We start from the raw sequence: 20,969 nt of genomic DNA, 5'->3' as shown, positions 1-20,969 counted from the left end.
GATAAGCAAATATATGAAGGTGAAGAGACAAGTCTTCCTTACAGAAGATTTCCAAACAATATATACAGATACTGCCTCCTCCAGGAGTAGAGCTTAATCCTTCTCCTCCTTGACAGTGGGCCAGACTTAGTGACCCACTTCCAAAGAAAAAAACAGTAACCACACAATGGAGAAACCTGGCAAAGACTACCTTAACCAAGTGGTCAAGTTTAACATCATCAGGGATGCCATGTGAGTAGCAGGTACCCCTGATATGATGTGATGACCAGGGTATTTCACCTTAATGGCACTCTTTCTCAAAACCCGTAACCCTAATCATACAAAAACATCAGACAAACCAAAATTAAGGGGCATTCTATCAAAATAACTGTCCAATACTCTTTGAAACTGTCAAGGTGATCAAAAACAAGGAAAGCCTGAGAAACTGCTACAGACCAGAAGAGACAAAAGAGCCATGACAACAAAATGCAATGTGGTCTCCTGGAATGGCTCCTGAAACAGAAGGAAGATGTGAGAAAAACGGGTAAAGGCTGAATAACGTCTAGAGTTTAGGTAATAGTAACCTACTAATGCCAGTTTCTCAGTTTTGACAAAGGTACCATGCTAATGTATGGTGGTAACATTACAGAAAACTGAAGCTGGGAGAGGGTATATGGGAACCCTCCCTCTACTGTACTTTCAAATTTTTATAAATCTAAAGTTACTCCAAAATGAAAAGTGTATCTAAAAAAAAGAAGCAGCGAGCATCTAGAGAGCAGGGAGTATCTTTTTCATCTTCCCATGATCAGTTCATATATACACAGCAGATACTTAGTGAATGCATGTTGAATGATGAAAAGATGGATGGATGGATGGATGGATGGATGGATGGATGGATGGATGGAAGGAAAAGGGTGAGTGAGTGAAAGGAGAGAGAAAGTCAGGAAGGGAAGAAAGATAGCTGGGAGAGAACCATAAATCAACCCACAGGTTTCCTTTATGGGTGTATTTTTGGGTTAAATAAAAACACAGCAGAATTTTGGTTATTCTAGATCCAGTTAGTTTTATAAGAATGGGATCAGTCCAAACAATTCCATTTATTTACTGAAATGCTTAATATGTTAAATAGAAAGCAGAATCTTAACCCATATTCAGAGAAAGGAAAGAAAGGAAACAAAAAATAGGAAGGAAGGAAGGAAGGCCTCTAAGATCACCATCCAGAGAAAACCAACATTAACACCTTGGTGTGTAACCTCCCATAACTTTATCTTTGAATAAATATATTTTATTAGTATAACTTTTGTACAATTATTTTAGTATATAATTTTTATTGCTAAAGAAAAATTATATCATGCTATACATACTGTTTTATATCTCTTATTCTATTGTGAATTCTCTTCTCTGCCAATAAATATCAGTCTACAATCACTGTCAATAGTGGCTGAAGAGCATTTCATTGTTTTGGTGTACAGTAACTTTTTTCTATTTCCTATTGAAGGACAATTAATTAGCCTTCATCTGTGCTCAGTAAAAATATCTGAAAATGAATTTTACTATTGTCTTATCAGACAATTATTGTATTATTTGAAGGATATTCTGTTTTTGCTACCCTCCCTGTATGAAATGTTCTTACTCCTAACACTAAACATTTTTGCCTAGATCCATTTCGTGTCTTTAACGCACACAGACAGATTCATATTTAATTCAATGCAGATTCAAATGTATGACCATCATCTCAGGAAATACAGAGTATCTTTATTTGAGATTTCCTTTTCCACAGGAGATGAAACATCAGCATCCAGGAAGCTTTTACAAATAGAGTTTGCAGAGACTATTCTGAGTACTGTCCCCTACTACACGAGTGGCCTAGGGCAAATGAGTCAAATTCTTCAGGCCTCAGCTTTTAAAATCTGAATCAAAGCATGCACCTATTTCACGGAGAGGTAGTGAGGATTAGAGTGTGATACTGACATGAAACCCCCACCTGTGTAGTGCTGCTAATATTATTATCGGTGCCTTCAAATCCCCAGTCATGAGCCTCGCCTAAGTAATTCTGATGCAGTTGGACCTGTCCACAGACTTACTCTGCAAACCATTACAGAAGGTGGTCTTGTAGACAAAAGAAAAAAAGCCTGGGGGGCCATTTTTCATTACCTTGAAAAGTCTGGATTGGCTCTATGTCTTTCCATTCTCTGTAAAATGTGGTCCATGCACCAGCAGAGCATCACCTGGGAATCTGTCAGAAATGCAGAATCTCAGGGGTGCCTGGGTGACTCAGTCAGTTAAGCGTCCAACTTTGGCTCAGGTCATGATCTCACAGTTCATGAGTTCAAGCCGAGTGTCGGACTCCGTGCTGACAGCTCAAAGCCTGGAGCCTACTTCAGATTCTGCGTCTCCCCCTCTCTCTGCCCCTTCCCTGCTCACACTCTGTTTCTTTCTCTCTCTCAAAAATAAATAAACATTTTTTAAAAATGCAGAATCTCAGACTCCCTGTCTCCAGCCTTGCTGGATCGGAATCTGCATTTTAACAAGGACCCAGGTGATCTGCAGTGAGTGGGGAGCACTACTCTGCCCCTCAACCCTCTCCAGCCTTGGTCTTCACATGTGAATGTGCAGGAGAATCACTTGGGAAGCTTTCAAAATTCCTGTTGCCTGGGTCCCATCTCCAGAAGTTCTCATTCATTGGTCTGGCACGTGGCTTGAGCATTAGTTGTTTTATTTAAAAGCTCCTCAGGTGATTCTAAAGTACAGCCAAGTTACAAAGGTCTCTTGAGAGTCTGTAGCGATTTCTCAAAGTACGATCCACCACACACACACTCCCTCGGTACCATTACCCACGTGCTTTGTGACCTCCTCTGGTGATTCTTGTGTGCACCATCATTTTGGCACTAGCCACCTCAGGTCTAGGATTGCTTAAAATGGAGTTCATTGCATCCTATATTTTTTCCCACGGTAGTTGTGATTATTTGTTAAACCAGGGTATTTTCTTGATTCAAAGGCACCACAGATTATAAAATCCACTCTCAAACTGTACAGAAAAGGAAATGTCACGACATCAAAGATACAAAACAACTGCAAGAAATTCCTGACTTTAGAAAAATTAAAATGTGAAGAAGAAAGCATTTTAGAATGGAGGTCACACAGGATGCATTTCACATCTGTTTCTCTTGCTGGCCTCTAAGCTCTGTGAGTGTTGGAGCAAGGTCGTCTATCATATGCATCTTTCCATCCCTGGTGCCTGGCATGGTACCAGCTAGTCAGCAAACTGTGCCGAACAAATGACAGAACCGGCCAGTTTCTCCATGCCCCGCTATATGGAAAGCTCCGTCTCTCATGCCCCATCTTCAGGCAGGGATCCTGGGGGGGCGGCCGGAGGGAGGTGATGGCTGAAGCTCACATCGAGGACCATGGTGCAGCATCTCAGCTGGCTCCTTTTCCTCCCCTGTCCTTTCTCAACAGCACAGGTTCTCCCTCCAGTGACATTTTGACCCTGGGATTCTCCTGGGTAAGAATGTGACAGTTTAATCTCACAGGGTTTGCTCTGAGAAGCGAGAGAACTCGAAGAATGATGTTTCCCCACCCAGGGCTCCCTATGAACAAAGAAGCTGTCTGCCTTGAATTCTTCTGGTCCCGTTTGCCACCACCACCACCTGGGACACTTTTGTTGCCTGCTGTCAATCATGACAGAAGGCATCTGCTGGACAAACTACATTTATTGATCATCGCTTCAACTTCAAATTTTTAAAAATTCATCAAAGACATGTACAACTCTATTATCCAGCAAGAAAAGGGGGAGAGGGGAGACACCTGCATTCTACTTCTGTGACATTTCAAGCAGCTTAGAAGAAAATGACCTGATGTAGTGAAAAAAGCTGATGTGGAGGTCAGCAGGCATGCGTCCTAATTCTGCAGCTACCTGATTTTCAGCCTTGGGGTATGAGCAGGCAGGCATACAAGTATAGGGGGAAAACAGACCTTGGAGAAGTGCTTTCCTCACCTATAAAATGGAGACGTTGTATCATTTCATCTCAAAGGATTCCTTCTAGCTTCAGAATTACAGAACTTTAAAGAACATTAAAGAGAAAAAAAATCCTACATAGGTTATAAGACAATATAAATTTCTTAGGTTCAATCTTACTGGGTGTCTAAAGGCTACTTAAGTTTTATTTGGGAATAATCCAGATAGTATCAATTCAGAGAATACTTTTTGTATAGAGATTCTTGAGTTTCAAACTTTCAAATGTGACTCAATAAACCTGGACTCTTATCCAATGTCCTGAGTCACCTACTCTCATATGACCTCTCTATGCCAGGTTTCTCATCTTTGGAGAACTCTGCCTGGACACAGACACTGGAAACAAGGCAAGCACCTAATGATGTGAACTATAACAGCAATGTAAATAAACTCTATTGTAGTAACTTTACTGACCTCTCTGTTCAGTTCAATCTTACTGTTACATAGTTCTCTACCTTCAGTCTCAAGGTTCTCTTTTCCTAACCCGCAGAGAAAACAAGGGGATAAATTCCAGTTTATCAAATATTTTCTACATTTAGGTGTTATCATCTATAAATGCAGAGTTGGAAGTAAGTGAATTTATTTATTTATTTTGAGGGAGAGAGAGAGAGTGTATGTGTGTGAGCAGGGGAGGGGCAGAGAGAGAGAGAGAGAGGGAGGGAGAGAGAGAATCCCAAGCAGCCTCCACACTCGGAGAGTCCAATGTGGGGCCCAACTTCATGACTGTGAGATCACAAATGCAGGATCATGACCTGAGCCTATATCAAGAGTTGGACGTTTAACTGACTGAGCCACCTGGATGCCTCAGAACTAAGTGAATTTAAATTATAGAAGTTAGACTATCATATTAGATACTACAGGTGGGTGCCTAATTTCAGAGAATGAGCATATTTCTGACACTAAATACAAAGGCCATGAGGTAGGAAGGCAATAAGAAAAAAAAAAAGAAATCTTTTTCTGAGTAGGAAAAAACAGGAGTAAGTTTCTTAGAGCAACCTGACCTAAGAGGAGCTACAGGGCTGGAATGAACTGCTAAAGAGAAATCTATCACCCATAAAGGGAGGTCGACGTGGAGATGCTTCAGAGTAACTCTCTTACCCACGTGAGGCATGCATGAGTACAAAAAGCAAGCATCCAGACAGGAAAATGATGGAACACATTTGACATGAGGCTGAACGTCATTTAGTATTTCTTTGATGATTCAAAAGTGATTTCAAAATCTTTAAGTGCTTTCAGAACCAAATCAGGTACCTCAATCATTGTAGGAATTATTAGTCAGCACAATGCTAGGTAGGCCAGCTAAACTGTTTGGGTAAATAGATTTTTTTTGTTTGGTGGTAGCAGCAGTCAGAAATAACCATGGGATAGGAGTTCTGCGTTCTCCAATTGGCTTTGCCACAAAGTCATTCTGTGAAGCTAGGCAAATCACTTCCTTTCATCACACAAATCAGTAGAAAAAAACAAAATGTAACTGGAAAAAAAAAAAAAACAACTTTGTTTATAAGGCTGACGAAATAAATGCTCCTTTCTACTTGGCTGAGAGCACACAATTCACTGAAGTGGTTCAGTCATGTTCTGGCTATGGTCCACCCAGCTATTTGCTGAAAAAATTCAATGTGAGAAAGAAAAGAGGGTGAAATTGTCAACTTGAGTACCCTGGGCTAGAGAAATTTCCACACTGATCCCATAAAACACACTTCTCTGACAAATGGACATCTATTACTCAAACACTTGATGTAACAGGAAATGCGCAAAGGTGATTACATGCTTTAAAAGTACAGGACAAAAATTCAAGTATCTAATGCACAGCGATGTCACAGACAGCTGCCAAGATGTGGAGTTTGCTAAGTGAAGAAATAGCCCCGCTAATAGCATACCAATTGCTGCTCCCTGGCCATCACTCTTGTCCGAAGATTTTTAAAACCCTAGAATTAAAGGCTAATGTTGTTAAAATTACAAAATGTATCCCAAACATCCAATCTTCAACGACTACTCTGAAGAAAGCAGAAGACCCAAGCAAGCTTTCCTAAAAGACTGGCAACAGAACAGTGATATGGGCTGTTTTTGATGGAATCACAAGCAGTGGCTTGAAAGACAACTAATTGTTGGTGATGCAGCGTCACTGTGACCAGTGTGGAATAACATTTCGCTGAGGGAAATAAGAACTTAAACAAGGCCAGTCTTTAACCGATGCAGATGTGTAAAATGTGTAACATCCCAATGCTGGTAAAAGGTGCATGGCTGGCAGGAGGGCAAACTGCACAGTGTGTGAGTCCCAGTTATAATAAGCAATGGTGAGCCAGAGCTGGCTGGAACAGAAAGGGGAGAGCCAGCTGTTACCAACTCTCCCCATCTCTGTGCTCTGGGACCTCACACTGGTAGCCTGATGCCGGCCACAGTGGGAGTACTGGAACCCCAGGAAGAAGCAAACGCTACACAGTCAGGGTTTTGCCCCACCTGAGAGCTAGCTGTCAAACACTTAGCAGGACACTACCGATCGGACACCTTCAAGTGTCCAAACTCTTTAACCCAGTCATTCTGTATCCAGAAACTCCTCCTTCCCAAGAAATAATTCAAGGTAAGTGGGGGGATGGCAGGAATTTGATGCACACGGAGACTCCTAATACGGAAGACGTATGAGAAAACTATAAGTCAAAAATGTCACGTTATCTATCTATCAGAAAGGATGTTGATACAGACTGCGACAGTATTATGCTAAAATCTACAATAAAAGAGAATATAGTATAATCTTAGTCTTTGAAAAACAGGAAAAGATTAGTAGGAGATATACAAAATGCTTACTTAAGAAACAAAAACTTAAAATAATAGTTGAATGGCTTTGTGAGAATTTAAAAGCAGAAAGATGCAGCTGGAAATGAAAATAACGAATGGAACCATACTTAGTGTAGTTCATTTATCTGACAGTATTCTCAAACTTGGCACACAACATTGTCCAAACTACAGTGATGACCCATTTTGGAGTCCAAATCACTTAGTGGATCACAACTGGTATTTTTCAAAAAGACAGAAAAGAAGAGGATAGAAAATAGAGTGCAAAGCACTGAAGAAAGTATTATTTTGTGAAGGAAAATGCTAATGTAAATGGGGAAAAAATGTACTTAAAGAAAGTATCTTAAGTTCAGGCTAAGGAATAATAAGGACATCAGTTAGAGGTCTCTCTTTTCTCAACTCTGATATGTCTACATGGCTAGTGAAATTATCCTACTTGATTTCACGACTTCATAAAATTCATTAATTTTTTATTTTTAATTTACAATCTCTTATATGGCTGAGATAGCTTACTACATACCTCATTACTTCTAACAGACACTCACAGTACTTTTTGATTCATTCAGAAGAATTTTTATTGAGGACCTAAGACAAGTGCTAGACACTATGGAGATGCAGATACATAAGACACAGTCCTGCCCTTGGGAGCTTACTATCTAGTATGGAACAAAAGTTATTTGACAAGGGAACAGAACAGTAAATGAAGAACAGGGAATAAATGTAGTGAGATCAGAAAAGGGAAGATCTATGAGAAGGCTTCACTGTGGAGCTAGGATCCCAACAAGGAGAGTTTCTTAAGATCTTCACAGGTAGAGATTTCAGATGACACAATGCAAGGTCAAAGAGAGATATAGAAAAAGTCCTAGGTAGACTTGATTAGTCGGTGGTGGTGGTGGGGTTGTCTAGTTAAAAACAGGAAAACCTGGGGGGCGCTTGGGAGGCTCAGTTGGTTAAGTGTCTGACTTTGGCTCAGGTCATGATCTCACGGTTTGTGAGTTCAAGCCCTGCTTCAAGCTCTCTGCACTGCCAGCGCAGAGCCTACTTTGGATCGTCCATCTTGCTCTCTCTGTTGCCCCCTCTCAAAAATAAAAATAAACATTAAAAAAAACCCAACAACAACAGGAAAACTTGGTTGGAACAATGGTTTATGAGGAAAATAGTGGAAGAATGAGGCAGGAAAGGTGGCTTGGAGCCAGAAGGAAGACACCATTAACTTGTGATCATTGAAAGATAGGGTGGATGTGAGCAGTTTAAAGCAGATTCTTCTATTGTGGTGGCGTGCAAGACAGAAGCAAAAAGACTAACTGTCCAGGAGAGAGGTAAGCAGGGCCTGAAATACGTGGTAACTCTAGAAATAAGTTAAAATATAGATGCAAAATATAGTGCAACAAAAACTGAAATAACTTTATCACTAATAGGAAGTGAGGAACCCAATAGGAGGTGAGCTAGGAAAATGGAGGAGAAAGTGATCTGGGAATGGCAGGGGGTGGGAGAGGGTGAAGACAAAGAAACGTTGTACAACATTCTTTGGAGGGCCAAAGAAATCTGAGTTTGAATTGTGTAGTAGTCTATCATAACATGAACATCAGATTTTTTTTTTAATGGATGATAAAATGAAACTCAGAGTTTCTCTGACCTTTGTCCTTTGGTCTTGGAAGAAATCACTGTAGTGTTTAAGCAGGGAAACCAGCACCACGTTCTCATCATACTTGATTAAGAAGTAAGGTAGCGCTGGGACTCCTTCTGTTTGACAAAGATCATCATATGCACGCTCAAGGGCTTGAATCTAAGAACAGGAAACATTGAGTTATTCTCCAATCACATATCTAATTCTGAGCTAAAAATTAACATAAAAGGTATTTTCAAGCCAGAAGACTGGAAATGACTGAGCATATCCCTGTTACTCTTTTGCAGCAAATGAACACAGAAGTGCCCCCCAAATAATACCACTTTACTTCTGTGTAACACTTCCCATGTGCAAGGTGGTGTCTTAGGAGCACAAGGAGACATTTTTATGGTGCAGCATGGTGGTTCCCTAAGATGTTAACCACAAAGGTGTACAGAGAGAGCTCCAAACATTATTTAGCTCCTGTAATAACCAAGCACTGAATCCATCACTGATTAATTTTACCCTGAACCTCTCCACAAAATAACAGCATTATTGAGACACACCTCACTTATTATATAATTCACCCACATAAAATACATAATTAAGTGCGTTTTAAGCATGTTCACAGGATTATGTAACCATCAACTAATTTTAAAGTTGCCTTTTTTTTTTTTTTAAGTAATCTCTATACTCAATGTGGGGCTTGAACTCATGACCGTGAGGTCAAGAGTCAGATGCTTTTCCAACTGAGCCAACTGGGAGCCCCAACAACATAACGATTTTACAACATGTATGTCGCTCTTAAAAGAAATTCCATATCCATCAGCAGTCAGTCCTCGTGGCGTAATCTTTTTCCTCTACTTACACTTATTCTTGGGAAACTAGTTCCACAAAACCACAACGTTTGATTTATACTAAACAAAATTACTAATTTTTCATCAATAAGGGTTTCTCCCTGGTGTTAGAATCCATGGCTTAATGACTGACATGCTTCATGAATCCAAATCATCTTGCCACTCAAACCTTGCCTCAATGACAATCAGAATATCTGGTTGAGGGTCTGTGTTGTACTAGTTTGATTATTTTCATTGCCCTCCTTCAGACCACCTCTTTCTTATGGTCTTCCTTAGACCACAAAGACTACCTTTGTGTGTACCATTCCTGATGTAGAAGTTCCACAACTTGGTGTGAGGGTAGTGGAATGTCTTCTATTTGGTTTCAAAGACTCTCTTTCCAAAGTATACTAGTGCCTTGGGATCTTCTACAATGAAAGTGAAAACCACATTTTGGCAAATTCTTGCAGACTTTCAACATGTTCCTATAGCTCCTCTACTGGCTCAGCCTTTCACCAAATGTCACTGAATACCTGGAAAAGTATCTTGGACTACTCCTTTGAAATGATTCTACAAACATTTTGTAAATAAGTCTGCTCCTAGTGCCACCTTTGGAGGATTCCACAGTGACCAACTCTTCATTCAGACAACTGCCTGCCTTTAAAGTACTCAAGCTCATTAAGTCCAATTTTACCTGCATTTTGCTTTATTTGTTGATACCTGTTTTGGTGAAAACCTTTGATCCAAGCCCACTGGCCCCTGAATGAGGGGTAGACTCTCTGGAAGGCAGAGAGCAGGGAAGCAAAACCAATAGTAGAAGTGGTACTTCTTTAGATCCTAGAAGAAAGAATATAAGAGGATTATAACCAATGATGAAACTGAAATGCATTCATTGATGTAATTCCCCAACACCACTTAGACACATTGAGGTGCACAACATAGAATCACCTGGTCAGAAAGTCTTATCTCCAACAGAACTCAGGATAGAATACAGAATTTCTGTCTTTCTCCTAAAATATACCCACACACCAAACAATAATATATCATGATAAACATATTTATCATCTACTTGCTAAAGAAAGTGTTGACAATTATCATCATCACTGTGTAATACACAAAACCATCCCAAGAGGTAACTATTATCCCATTTTACAGACAGAAAACTGAAGCTTATAGGGGGGGTGAAGGAAAGAACTTCAGCCAAACAAAGATATTGATTAGTGGAGAGGGAAGCAGAATTCCATTTCCAAAATATCAGCTTCCTCCGCAGAACCACACATACTCAACGACCCTTCTGGGGAGGCACAGCCACCAAACATGGTTATCGCTCTTCACAGTCAAATGAATTAGCATGGTATTGAAGAAGCTGTGCTATCCATAACCTATATATGCCTGAGATAATAAAATGCTGCTTTCAGAAATACTTTGTTGGTGAAATTCAGGTCAACAATTATTAGGCACTTGCTATGTACAAGGTAATACATTAGACACTCTGACAATAAGAAGATAAATAAAACCCAGTCCAGCCCTTGGGCAGCTCACTCTCTATACAGGCAGAGATAAAGTGAGTCACGAGTCACAGAAGAGGTTCTAAGAGCAAAGGAGCATCAGCGATATGAGATTATATCTTCAGGGGTATATCTGATGGCTCCCCACCAGGGGAAGTGAGGCAGGGGCAATGACTCATGAAGCTGTTCTAGATAACTGTTTCCACCCAGGTTGGATGCTTTTGCCCTGAACTCTTGCAGCCTTTGTGGTCTGAATCACTCATATTATGGGATCTCACAGTTATCTCAGTGTCTGACAGCTTCTCCATCAGTCTGTTTATTTGGCTAATCAATGTTTCTTCTTTAATCTTACTAAGAATAAACAATAGATAGTTGTTTGATGACTTTTTGAGACAAAATTCATATACCATAAAATTTACCATGTTAAAATATACACCTGAATGTTTGTCTGGGGGTACTGACAAGGTTGTACCACCATCACTCAATTGCAGAACATTTTCATTGCCCCAAAAAGAAAACTCCAATAGTAGAAACTCCCATTAGTTTATTAGTTAGAAATACCCATTCACAGAATTCCCCATTCCCCCTTCTCCCCAACCCCTAGGGACCACTAATCTATTTTCTGTCTCAATGAATTTGACTACTCTGAGATTTTCATATAAATGAAATCATACTACGTAACTTTTTAAATGAATATAAATGTATACATAAATGTGTGTCTAGATGAGAAAGCCTAGTCATTATAGATTCCAGTCTCTAATTCTGCCATTAATTGATCAACTGACAACAAATTCCCTTTTGACAACAGCAAAACAAACTACAAAATAGAAATTAATGAAGTGCCTGTTCCTTTGAATCCTAAAAACAGCAGAAAGAAAAGCAAAAGTACCTCCAGAGATTATACTCTCTTCTTTGTATTTAAATGATTTGTCATAACTGATCTTTAGTCAAAGGTTAAACAATTCAAGATGAAGGACTTCATAATTTCTAAGAAGCTTTATCAGATCATCTTCAAAAGTCAAAAGGCTTGAATTTCTTAGAATTCTTTTCAGGATACAAAGGATCTTGATAAAATTAAACACAAAGCCCTTTGTATTTGAAAATTTTAAAAGACAGAGACTTAATTTTTTTTTTTAAGGTAGGCTAAGAATGGTCAGTAAAAAGGGCAACAGGGCCAATACACGCGCTAACTCTAGGAAATGCCTTAAGACTTTAACTAAGAGCTAATGTTATTTTTCTTATTAAATGCAAATTGTCAATTCTACTAACTAGAATTCTTGGTACAGAAAATATATTGATGTTAAAATAACAAACCCAGAAATCTTTAACTAGCACCACTTATCTCTCTCTTAGTGGCAGATCTACAAAACTGCTCAAATTTACAGACAAATTATTAATGCCAAATTGCAGCTAGTAATCTCATGAAGAATTTAAACATTTTTCTATCTCCCCCACTATTACACAGAAAGCATTATAACTCGTTAGGAAATGTGCTCCTTATAGATAGCCAGCCTTTGACATGACCTTCAGTATGACTTTTATCATTCTCTCCTTTGCCTTGGGCAGCAAATCAGGCAGCATTCAGAAGAAACAGGATTAGTTCATGGGGCAGGAAGAAAGGGAAGACCTATAACTTGGTGAAAGAAAGAGGTTAGTGGAGGAGAGGGGGGAGGGGAGGATGAAGGGGAGGGAAGGGAAGGGAAGGAAAGAGGAAAAGAAGAAAATAAAAAAAGGAAGGAAGGAAGGAAGGAAGGAAGGAAGGAAGGAAGGAAGGAAGAAGATAGATAGACAGATGTGGGGAAGAAGATTAATATTCAAAGCTGATGAAGCTGGTAAAACAGTACACTTAATACACATCAACGTCGATACGTTTATATGCCTTCTCTAGAGAATTTATCCTAAAGAAATAAAATGAACAGGAAAAAAAAATCAGTATGGCCAATATTGTTCACTGCAGCATTTTACAAAATAGTGAATACTAGAAACAACCTAGATGTACAAGAACCTATAGAACATACACTTGACAGAATATTATATAGTCAACCTAATTATAAAGACTAAATTCATTTCATATGTAGGTATATAGAGACATACACTCATGTACATATATGTGTACATACACCTGCGTGTATGTGTGTTAAGTGTGTGTGTGTGTGGCTCATATCTCTATCATCAACCCTTTCATTTCCCCATATCACCCATCACCAAGACCAGGTCCTTCCCCCTACTTCCCTAGGCATTAGATGTTACATTTACACAAAACATTTTTCTTTCTTAAAAAACCACAACTGTTGGGGCACCTGGGTGGCTCAGTCGGTTAAGCGTCCGACTTCCTCTCGGGTCATGATCTCACGGCTGGTGAGTTCAAGCCCCACATCGGGCTCTGTGCTGACAGCTCGGAGCCTGGAGCCTGCTTCTGATTCTGTGTCTCCTTCTCTCTCTGCCCCTCCCCCACTTGTGCTCTGTCTCTATCAAAAATAAATAAATGTAAAAAAAATGTTTTAAGGGGCGCCTGGGTGGCTCAGTCGGTTAAGCGGCCGACTTCGGCTCAGGTCATGATCTCACAGACTGTGAGTTCGAGCCCCGCGTCGGGCTCTGTGCTGACAGCTCAGAGCCTGGAGCCTGTTTCAGATTCTGTGTCTCCCTCTTTCTGACCCTCCCTCGTTCATGCTGTATCTCTCTGTCTCAAAAATAAATAAATGTTAAAAAATTAAAAAAAAAATGTTTTAATAAAAAAAAAAAAAAAAAAACACAACTGTGTGGACAAACTATGTAGAGCAGTGTGAACTCCTCTAGTCCAGAAGCTGCTGGAGGATAGCCGGGATCCCCAAGATGTCATCTTTTCCTTATGGTGATGGACCCAGCAACCGAGCCCCACAGACTATACTGAATAAAGACTTTAGCAACAAAGAACCACTACTCCCTGAAGCTGATTTTATTGTGTCCTGAATGACAAGACTTGCATCACTGTGTTACATAAACCATGCAGTATGTAAGATCAGTAAGAATGAATTAATTTTGCACCGGTGATAAGTGCCAGCGCCTTCGGGCCACTAATCAAATGAGTGTTTCTTGACCAGCTCTGATTTAAATAACACCAGGTAATAGCTTCAGTGAGAAGTACACAGACTGCCCTATTGGCACCCAGGGCTCGGCCAGGGCATCTCAGCAGTCTAAATGTGACCGAGATTCTATTTACTTACTGCAAATGTCAAGAGGAGGAACTTGTTGAGGAGGACAGGGTTTTCGAGGGCAGCGCCCGATTTTACAGCTTCCCAAATCTGCCAGAAGAAAGAGAAGTGTCAAGGCAGGTTCTCAGGCCTCTCTGAGTTTCTCACTCTCAAGACAAGCACAGAGGTGAAGAGCACCAGGGCCCAGCACCACTCATCCCAGGCAATAAAGTGGGATGTTACCTCACTCTGGCCACTTTGCACGGCCTCTCCACCAGCCACACTCCATGAGGGGCCTGGGGAAAGTGAGAGAACGCAGAGTGCTCCTCTCAGTGAGTCTCAGCATCCAAGGAGGCAACCAGGACATTTTCACGCCTTCATTATTTCCTCCAACAAATATTTACTAACTGCCTATTATCTACCAGGCACATCAGGATTACAGAATAAAAGACACAGTCCCTACCCTCAAGAAGCTTTGGGTCCCAGGAAGGAGACAGGCATAATTGTCTGAATGCACCACCAGGTAGGATGTGCTACCTCAAAAAGAGGTGGAAATCTTGGGAGGAGCTCCGAACTGGGCTGGGGAGGTGGGAGGGAAAGGAAGCAGGAAGGGGTTCCAGGAAGCGGTGATTTGAACTAGGTATAGGGGATTTCTGGAAGTGCTGTTTGGGATTATCTTGCCCTGAGACAGGAAGATAAGACAATGAGGAGTTGATGCATACTCAGCAAGTACTGTGGCCAGAAGCAGAAGCTGGCACTGGGCTGCAGCTGTTGATCACAAGATGTTTTAGTAGCTAAGATTAGCTGCTATACTTTGTGTTACTAAACAAGACAAACGGTTGCACCCACAGGAGCCACTGGGTGGAAGAGGGAAATTAGCAAAGAGAAGTTCCTGCTATTGACATGATCACCTTGGAGGAGCTAGACCAGAGAAGAGCAGGCCCCACTTCTGATAAACTGAGAGGGTGGGAACTGCTGGGGAGTGTGGACAGGGGTGAAGGCTGAGCCCCAGAACAAGGGGTGGGATTTCTGTGGGAAGCAATCTGTGATTTTTGATGGTGGATGAGGACCTGACCCAACTCTTTGGAGATAGCCTTTTAAATGTGCAGCCACAGCAGGAGCCCAGGAGCAGTTGAGTGGCAGGCCAAGGACAACCATCATCACCTGGGTCACAAGCTACATGCATCTTGAGGGATGTAAGGGATACCAAAGGCAGAAGACTTCCTTCTCTGACCATGGCACCCACATAAATAAGACTCTTTTGTTTAAGACTAGTGCGAAGACCACTCGATTAAGTGGGTTAGAGGGGATTGGGATAAACTGTCCTACCATTTTAATTCCTCACACTAACTCAGATATGAACAAGTTAAGGGAAAGACACTCCCGGCAGAGAGAACACCACGTCCCAAGGACAGAGGTGAGAACCAAAGTAGGTGGAGTAATTATAAGTGATTTGCTGTGACAGGGTCAGAGAAGGTGAGGGCAAGAGTGACAGGAGAGAAAAGCCACAGAGACCACAGAGGCCAGGCCACAGGTGCCTTGTAAATCAGATGGAATAGTTTATATTTAGCCCGAAGTATACTGGAGAGACTATGCGATCATTTCAGAGAGCATTACAGTGCTCAGGACTGGACTGGAAAGCCAAGGAGCACAAAGAACAGAGAACCCAAGGCCATGCAGACACAGGAATAGAACTCTCAGGGACAGGTCAAGCTGCTTCAAAATGCTAATTAGAGAGCAACAGCAAAGCTTTCACAACTGCCCTGCGATGAAACTCCTGCCTATGCCCAACTGAGAGCCTGAATATCTTCTCCCTGACTTTCCCGCCAACACAGGAGAGCTGGGGAAATAAACCAAAGCCCACGACTATCTTCAAGTACCGACTATATGCTAGTTTCCATGACAGACGCATGCACCTGATCAGAGACACTGCACCTACCGAGACCACAGAAAACAGAATACATACATCATCTTTTCCCAGCTAACCTCGTCTGCTGCTTGTTCCAAAAGTAGCTTCTTATCTGCGGCCTTGAAAGCCTCGAGTGTGTTGGTGTTAAAGAGCGTTCCAATAGCCGGACAGCAGTGGGCTGGGGTGGGAGCACTCCTGGACACAGGAGAAACATGGTTAGGCAGGCACATCCAGGACAGCAGTGGGAGACAAAAGACAGTGCTCTGTAGGGCAAAGAGAAGATCAACCACACATTTCTTTGGGAAAAGATGAATATCCTCGCTTAGGAACTAAAAATAGGCACTGCACACACACACACACACACACACACACATACACACACACACAAAGCCTCTATATTCCCTTTACCCTAATCTCTTGGCATGTTGTTCTTCCACTGCCCCTCCTCCAGTATAAGTTGATTTCCTAGTTTTTACTCTTTCCCATCTTTAACCCAAAAGGGAAGCATTATTTATTGAACTTCCACTGTGCCAAGAACTACACAATGTTTGAATTTTCTTAACAGCTTTTTTTTTCAGTTAAAGCTTTAAGTAACTTGCCTAAGGTCACATAAAAATAGGCAGAGCTGGAATCTAAAGCCAGAACTAGCCCACTCCAAGGTACTGGGCTGCCTACTGCCTACTCCCCACTCAAACCCTCCCAGGCTTCAAGGCCCTGCTCCAAACCCTCTCTTTCCAGGAGGCCCCTCCCATTTCCTCTGGTAATGGCTGGCACAGGAAACTGAGCATCCCATTTTAGATTGTCGTATACACCTAACTAGAGGACAGCAAGCTCCCTGCAGGCAGGGAACTTGTCTCCTTCTTCTGGCTGTCCCCAGACCTCCCCAGCCCAAACAGGTTTCATGCAGAGCTGCTGCTAAGCAAACTCCTGGTGGTCGTCTGAGTCATACAGACAATATGTGTCATACCTGGGCTACCTACCAATCTGTTGTGTCACATGTGTGTCGCACTCTACACTGTCCCCTTATAGTCAAAATCAGGGGAGCAGAAGATGAGTTACTTCTGAATACAAATTCAGATGTGGAAACATCTGGTCTCTTCTCTGAAATGACTGATTTGTGTTTCAGAGGTTACATACGCCTAATATTGTTGTCAATTACAACTACTGCAGAGAGAATATACATTTTTAATGACTGCACTGATGGGAGCTGTATGGTTTCGAAGACCTTGTGTCTCTTCACTTGGAGTCTGTGTAAAACTGGGTCCACAAGGGCTGCAAGCAGAAGATCAAAACCTAGAAGAGGTGTGGAGGGGTGCACTGGGGGCAGAGGGCTCTGCCAAATGCTGTCTGTGGGGCTCAAATACCAAGTCCTGGGGAAAAAGTAACTTTACATGGTCAGAGCCTTCCCTTGGAGGGTGACAAGTCAGCAAACAGGTTGCTTCTCACAATGCTACTCTAATAAAATATTTTTCAGCCATGTGATAGGAGGACATCAAAGACAGTCTTAAGGAGAAAGAGACATCAAAAAGGGGCGAAACTCAGCCTAGAGGGAGGAGGAAGGAAGCACAGTGGTTGGCACATTAGGCCTTCTACATTCAGACTCGGCTTCAAGAAATTACTGCTGAAACAGAAGGAGCAAACCTCTGAGCTAATCTGATACTAGCACAAGAGGAAGGTACCCTTCTTCCTAAGTGCCCGAATGTCCCAGGTGTGTGAATGCAGTATCAAAGTGTCATCACAAGAATTTGAGCAACTGCCAGCACACCGGCCAGGCTCCTAGAACATCAGTACTCATGCAAGTTAATCAGTGCGGACAACCGAAGTCTCAAAGGAGAAGAACTTTTCATGAGTAAAGCTCTACCAGGGGATGTGGCCAAGGAAATAAATTTAAAGGGTGATAGTGGGAAGGAAAGCCATTCTGCCAATCTCTCCAAGTTCAAGTTCACTAGTTCTGCACAGAAGTGGCTCAGATGAGGAGTGGAAAGAGCCTTGGACTTGGAAACAAGAGAATTTGGTCCAAATCCTGGATCCTAGATACATATTAGTTTAGTTTCCTACAACTCCATTGATATGAAATGTCCAGAATAATCAAATCCATACACAGAAAGCAGATTGTGGTTGCCAGGCTAGGGGGAGGGGGCGGGGGACAGGGGTGGGAGAAGGGAAGAAGGGAGAGTAACTGCTAATGGGGTTAGGCTTTCTTTCCAGAATGATGAAAATGTTCTGAAATTGGTGATGGCAGCAGCTCAACCTGGTGAATACACTAAAAACTGCTGAATTACACATTTTAAAAGGGTGAATTTTGTGGTATATAAATTATATCTAAATAAAGCTGCTAGGAGATCAGAATTAGAAATCTTCGCCATATAGTAAAGCCAACAGTGAATTCACAATGATATATAGACTAACCAGGTAAAGAATTGATCTTAGAAAGGCCTCTAGCTTGGGCCTGCTTGGGGTTGCTACTTCTAGAAACTTGGCCTTCACTTCACTCAGTCTCACGGTGCTTACTGTGGAAAGTACTGAAGCTGGTTTGCACCTGTTATTTACACCTGGCCAAAGGCAGGCATGTGGCCAGAGCTTCCAGAACACACAGGCAGGGTGGTGGCCAGGACAGGATAAATCCCCCAAAAGAAAGACAGAGGCTGTTCTTCACACCTGGAGGAACCTTTGCTCCACAGGCACAGCTCTGCATGCCCTAGGAACCTAGGAAGTCATACTCAGCCTGGGGGCATGTGCCAGTATCTCTGCTTTCCCTAATAATCTGTGAGTTTCTGTTTGCAACATTTTCTTTTTTTTTTTTTTAATTTTTTTTTTCAACGTTTATTTATTTTTGGGACAGAGAAGACAGAGCATGAACGGGGGAGGGGCAGAGAGAGAGGGAGACACAGAATCGGAAACAGGCTCCAGGCTCTGAGCCATCAGCCCAGAGCCTGACGCGGGGCTCGAACTCACAGACCGCAAGATCGTGACCTGGCTGAAGTCGGATGCTTAACCGACTGCGCCACCCAGGCGCCCCTGTTTGCAACATTTTCTAACAGAGTCCACCGGTGTCTCTCGACCACCCACACCACATCCCATTTTGACAGCCATGCATTTAGACTGCTTTCAAGATTTCAAGGTATTTGAGCAACTAACACACATCAGACGTGTTAGGGGCTAAGGAGTTAACGGAGACTAAGAGCCTGTGTCCCAGATGATTTTGCCTATGAGTCTTACATTCCTTAACTGTTTTTTTAAGTTTTTTTTTTTTAGGGCAAAGGTTATGCCCTAATCATGTCCAACTTGAGGCTTAGAAGATACTTCTTATGACTACAAAGATAAATGTTCCTCAAGGGAAAGCCCAGAGAAACAAAACTTTTTTTAATAAGTCAGTTTCACATTTATGCCGAGAATGTCCACCAAAATCTATTCTTTTCTTTTTAAACAGATATAGAGTACATATGTGCAGCTTGTAGCTGGGCACCATGTTTCCCAGTCTTCCTTATAAGACAGGTAAGCCCTCACGCTCCTACCAATTAACCTAAGTGAAGGGAAGCATGTCTCTACCCGGCAAGGTAAAGTGACAATTCAGTTTTTTGGTTTGGTTTTTGTTTTACTTTTTTTTTTAATGTTTATTTATTTTTGAGAGAGAGAGACAGAGACAGAGTGTGAGCAGGGGCAGAGGAGGGGCAGAGAGAGGGAGACACTGAACTCGAAGCGGGCTCCAGGCTCCACGTTGTCAGCACAGAGCCCAACATGGGGCTCAAACTCACGAATTATGAGATCATGAGCTGAGCTGAAATTGGACACTTAACCGACTGAGTCACCCAGGCGCCCCGTCATTTTTCTTTTTTTTTTTAAGTAGGCTCCACACCCAATGTGAGGCTTGAACTCACGACCCTGAGATCAAGAGTCGCACACTCCACTGAGCCAACGAGGTGCCCCTGACAATTCAGTTGCAAGCAAGCCCTCCAGAATGAGGCAGCCATAGTCCAGAACACTGGACTATTAAGTGGGCAAGAAATAAACCTCCTTTGTGTTTGGGCCATTACATTTGTGGGACTGGTTCAGCAGTACACCCTACCCAAAGACAGCAATCTCCAGTGAAAGACAGTTGATGCCTGACAAAATACTACTTCACCACTAACTGAGCCTAATACGTGTACGGAGGAGGATCTTACGGTGCTAACTGCTGGCAGAGAGTCCCCATTAGGCTTCCGGGGACTCCAAGGATAAGGGATTGATCTGGGGCTACGTGAAGCTGAGATATGCCTGGCATCTATAAACGAGTACTAGGACTGAGAGCTTTTCAGCTGTGTCTTATTCTTCTCTGCATGCCCAGTGCCTACCACGTTCTATTGTTACAACACAGAGGAAGCAATCAATAAGTATTTCCGAAATAACGATTACCTCTTCACATGTATTACAGCACAGAGCACACTACAATGCAAATATTTGTTTTCTACCTCTATCCAGAGCTCTGTGTTTCCTAAGTCTTTGTGTTCCTAACACCTACACATCCTGCACTTATGAGACATTCAGTGTCTGATGAATAAATTTATAAAGATTTGCCCTACAAACCAAGCCAATGTACAGCAATAAAAACAAAGGAAGATTAATAATGAAAATAATTTGGATACGAAGAACTCCTTTCTTCTGTGGAACTCCAAGCACTTTCATTAAACTCCCTAGCTGCCTTAGTCTGTTTGGTCTGCTGCAACAAAATGCCACCGACCAGGTGGCTTATTAACAACAGAAATTTATTTCTCATAGTTCTAGAGGCTGGAGGTCAAGATCAAGGTGCCAGCATGGTCAGGTTCCGGTGAAAGCCCTGTTCCAGTCATAGACTGCCCAAGTCTCCCTCAAGGGGTGGAAGGGGCGGGTTAGCCGCCTGGGGGTCTATTATAAGGCACCAATCCCATTCATGAGGGGTCTGCCTCCTGACCTAACCTCCTCCTAAAGGCCCCACCTCCTGATACCATCACCTTGGGCATTAGGTTTTCAACATATGAATTTGGGCAGGGACACAAATACTAACTAAGACCAAAGCACCAATCATCCTAAGACAGAGAGATTCAGAAAATCACAGACTTTTAAAAGCAGAAGGAACATCAGAAGCCAAGCGCTCGAGATGAGGAAACTGAAGAGGAAGAAACTAAAAAGACTTATCCTAG

At 42.0% G+C, this 20,969-nt stretch overlaps 1 protein-coding gene across 3 annotated transcripts in view; it reads right to left on the bottom strand.

Annotated features, from left to right (window-relative positions):
• The window catches only part of ATG7 (autophagy related 7), a 247,227-nt gene that overhangs the window by 205,858 nt on the left and 20,400 nt on the right, over positions 1 to 20,969 (bottom strand). For 2 of the 3 annotated variants that reach the window (XM_043588131.1, XM_043588132.1), the window contains exons 4-7: positions 15,891 to 16,008; positions 13,938 to 14,015; positions 9,947 to 10,063; positions 8,421 to 8,570 (exon numbers count right to left, since the gene is read on the bottom strand). In XM_043588131.1, the coding sequence (XP_043444066.1) occupies positions 8,421 to 8,570; positions 9,947 to 10,063; positions 13,938 to 14,015; positions 15,891 to 16,008 (463 nt within the window). Of the gene's footprint in view, positions 1 to 8,420; positions 8,571 to 9,920; positions 10,064 to 13,937; positions 14,016 to 15,890; positions 16,009 to 20,969 lie in introns of those variants that run through there. The other variant, XM_043588133.1, reaches the window with a different exon arrangement.

Source organism: Prionailurus bengalensis, chromosome A2 (genome assembly GCF_016509475.1).
Source record: "Prionailurus bengalensis isolate Pbe53 chromosome A2, Fcat_Pben_1.1_paternal_pri, whole genome shotgun sequence".
Taxonomy (NCBI): Eukaryota; Metazoa; Chordata; class Mammalia; order Carnivora; family Felidae; genus Prionailurus; species Prionailurus bengalensis.
Note: the sequence above shows the minus strand (reverse complement) of the source record. Positions and strands in the feature narration are given on the sequence as shown.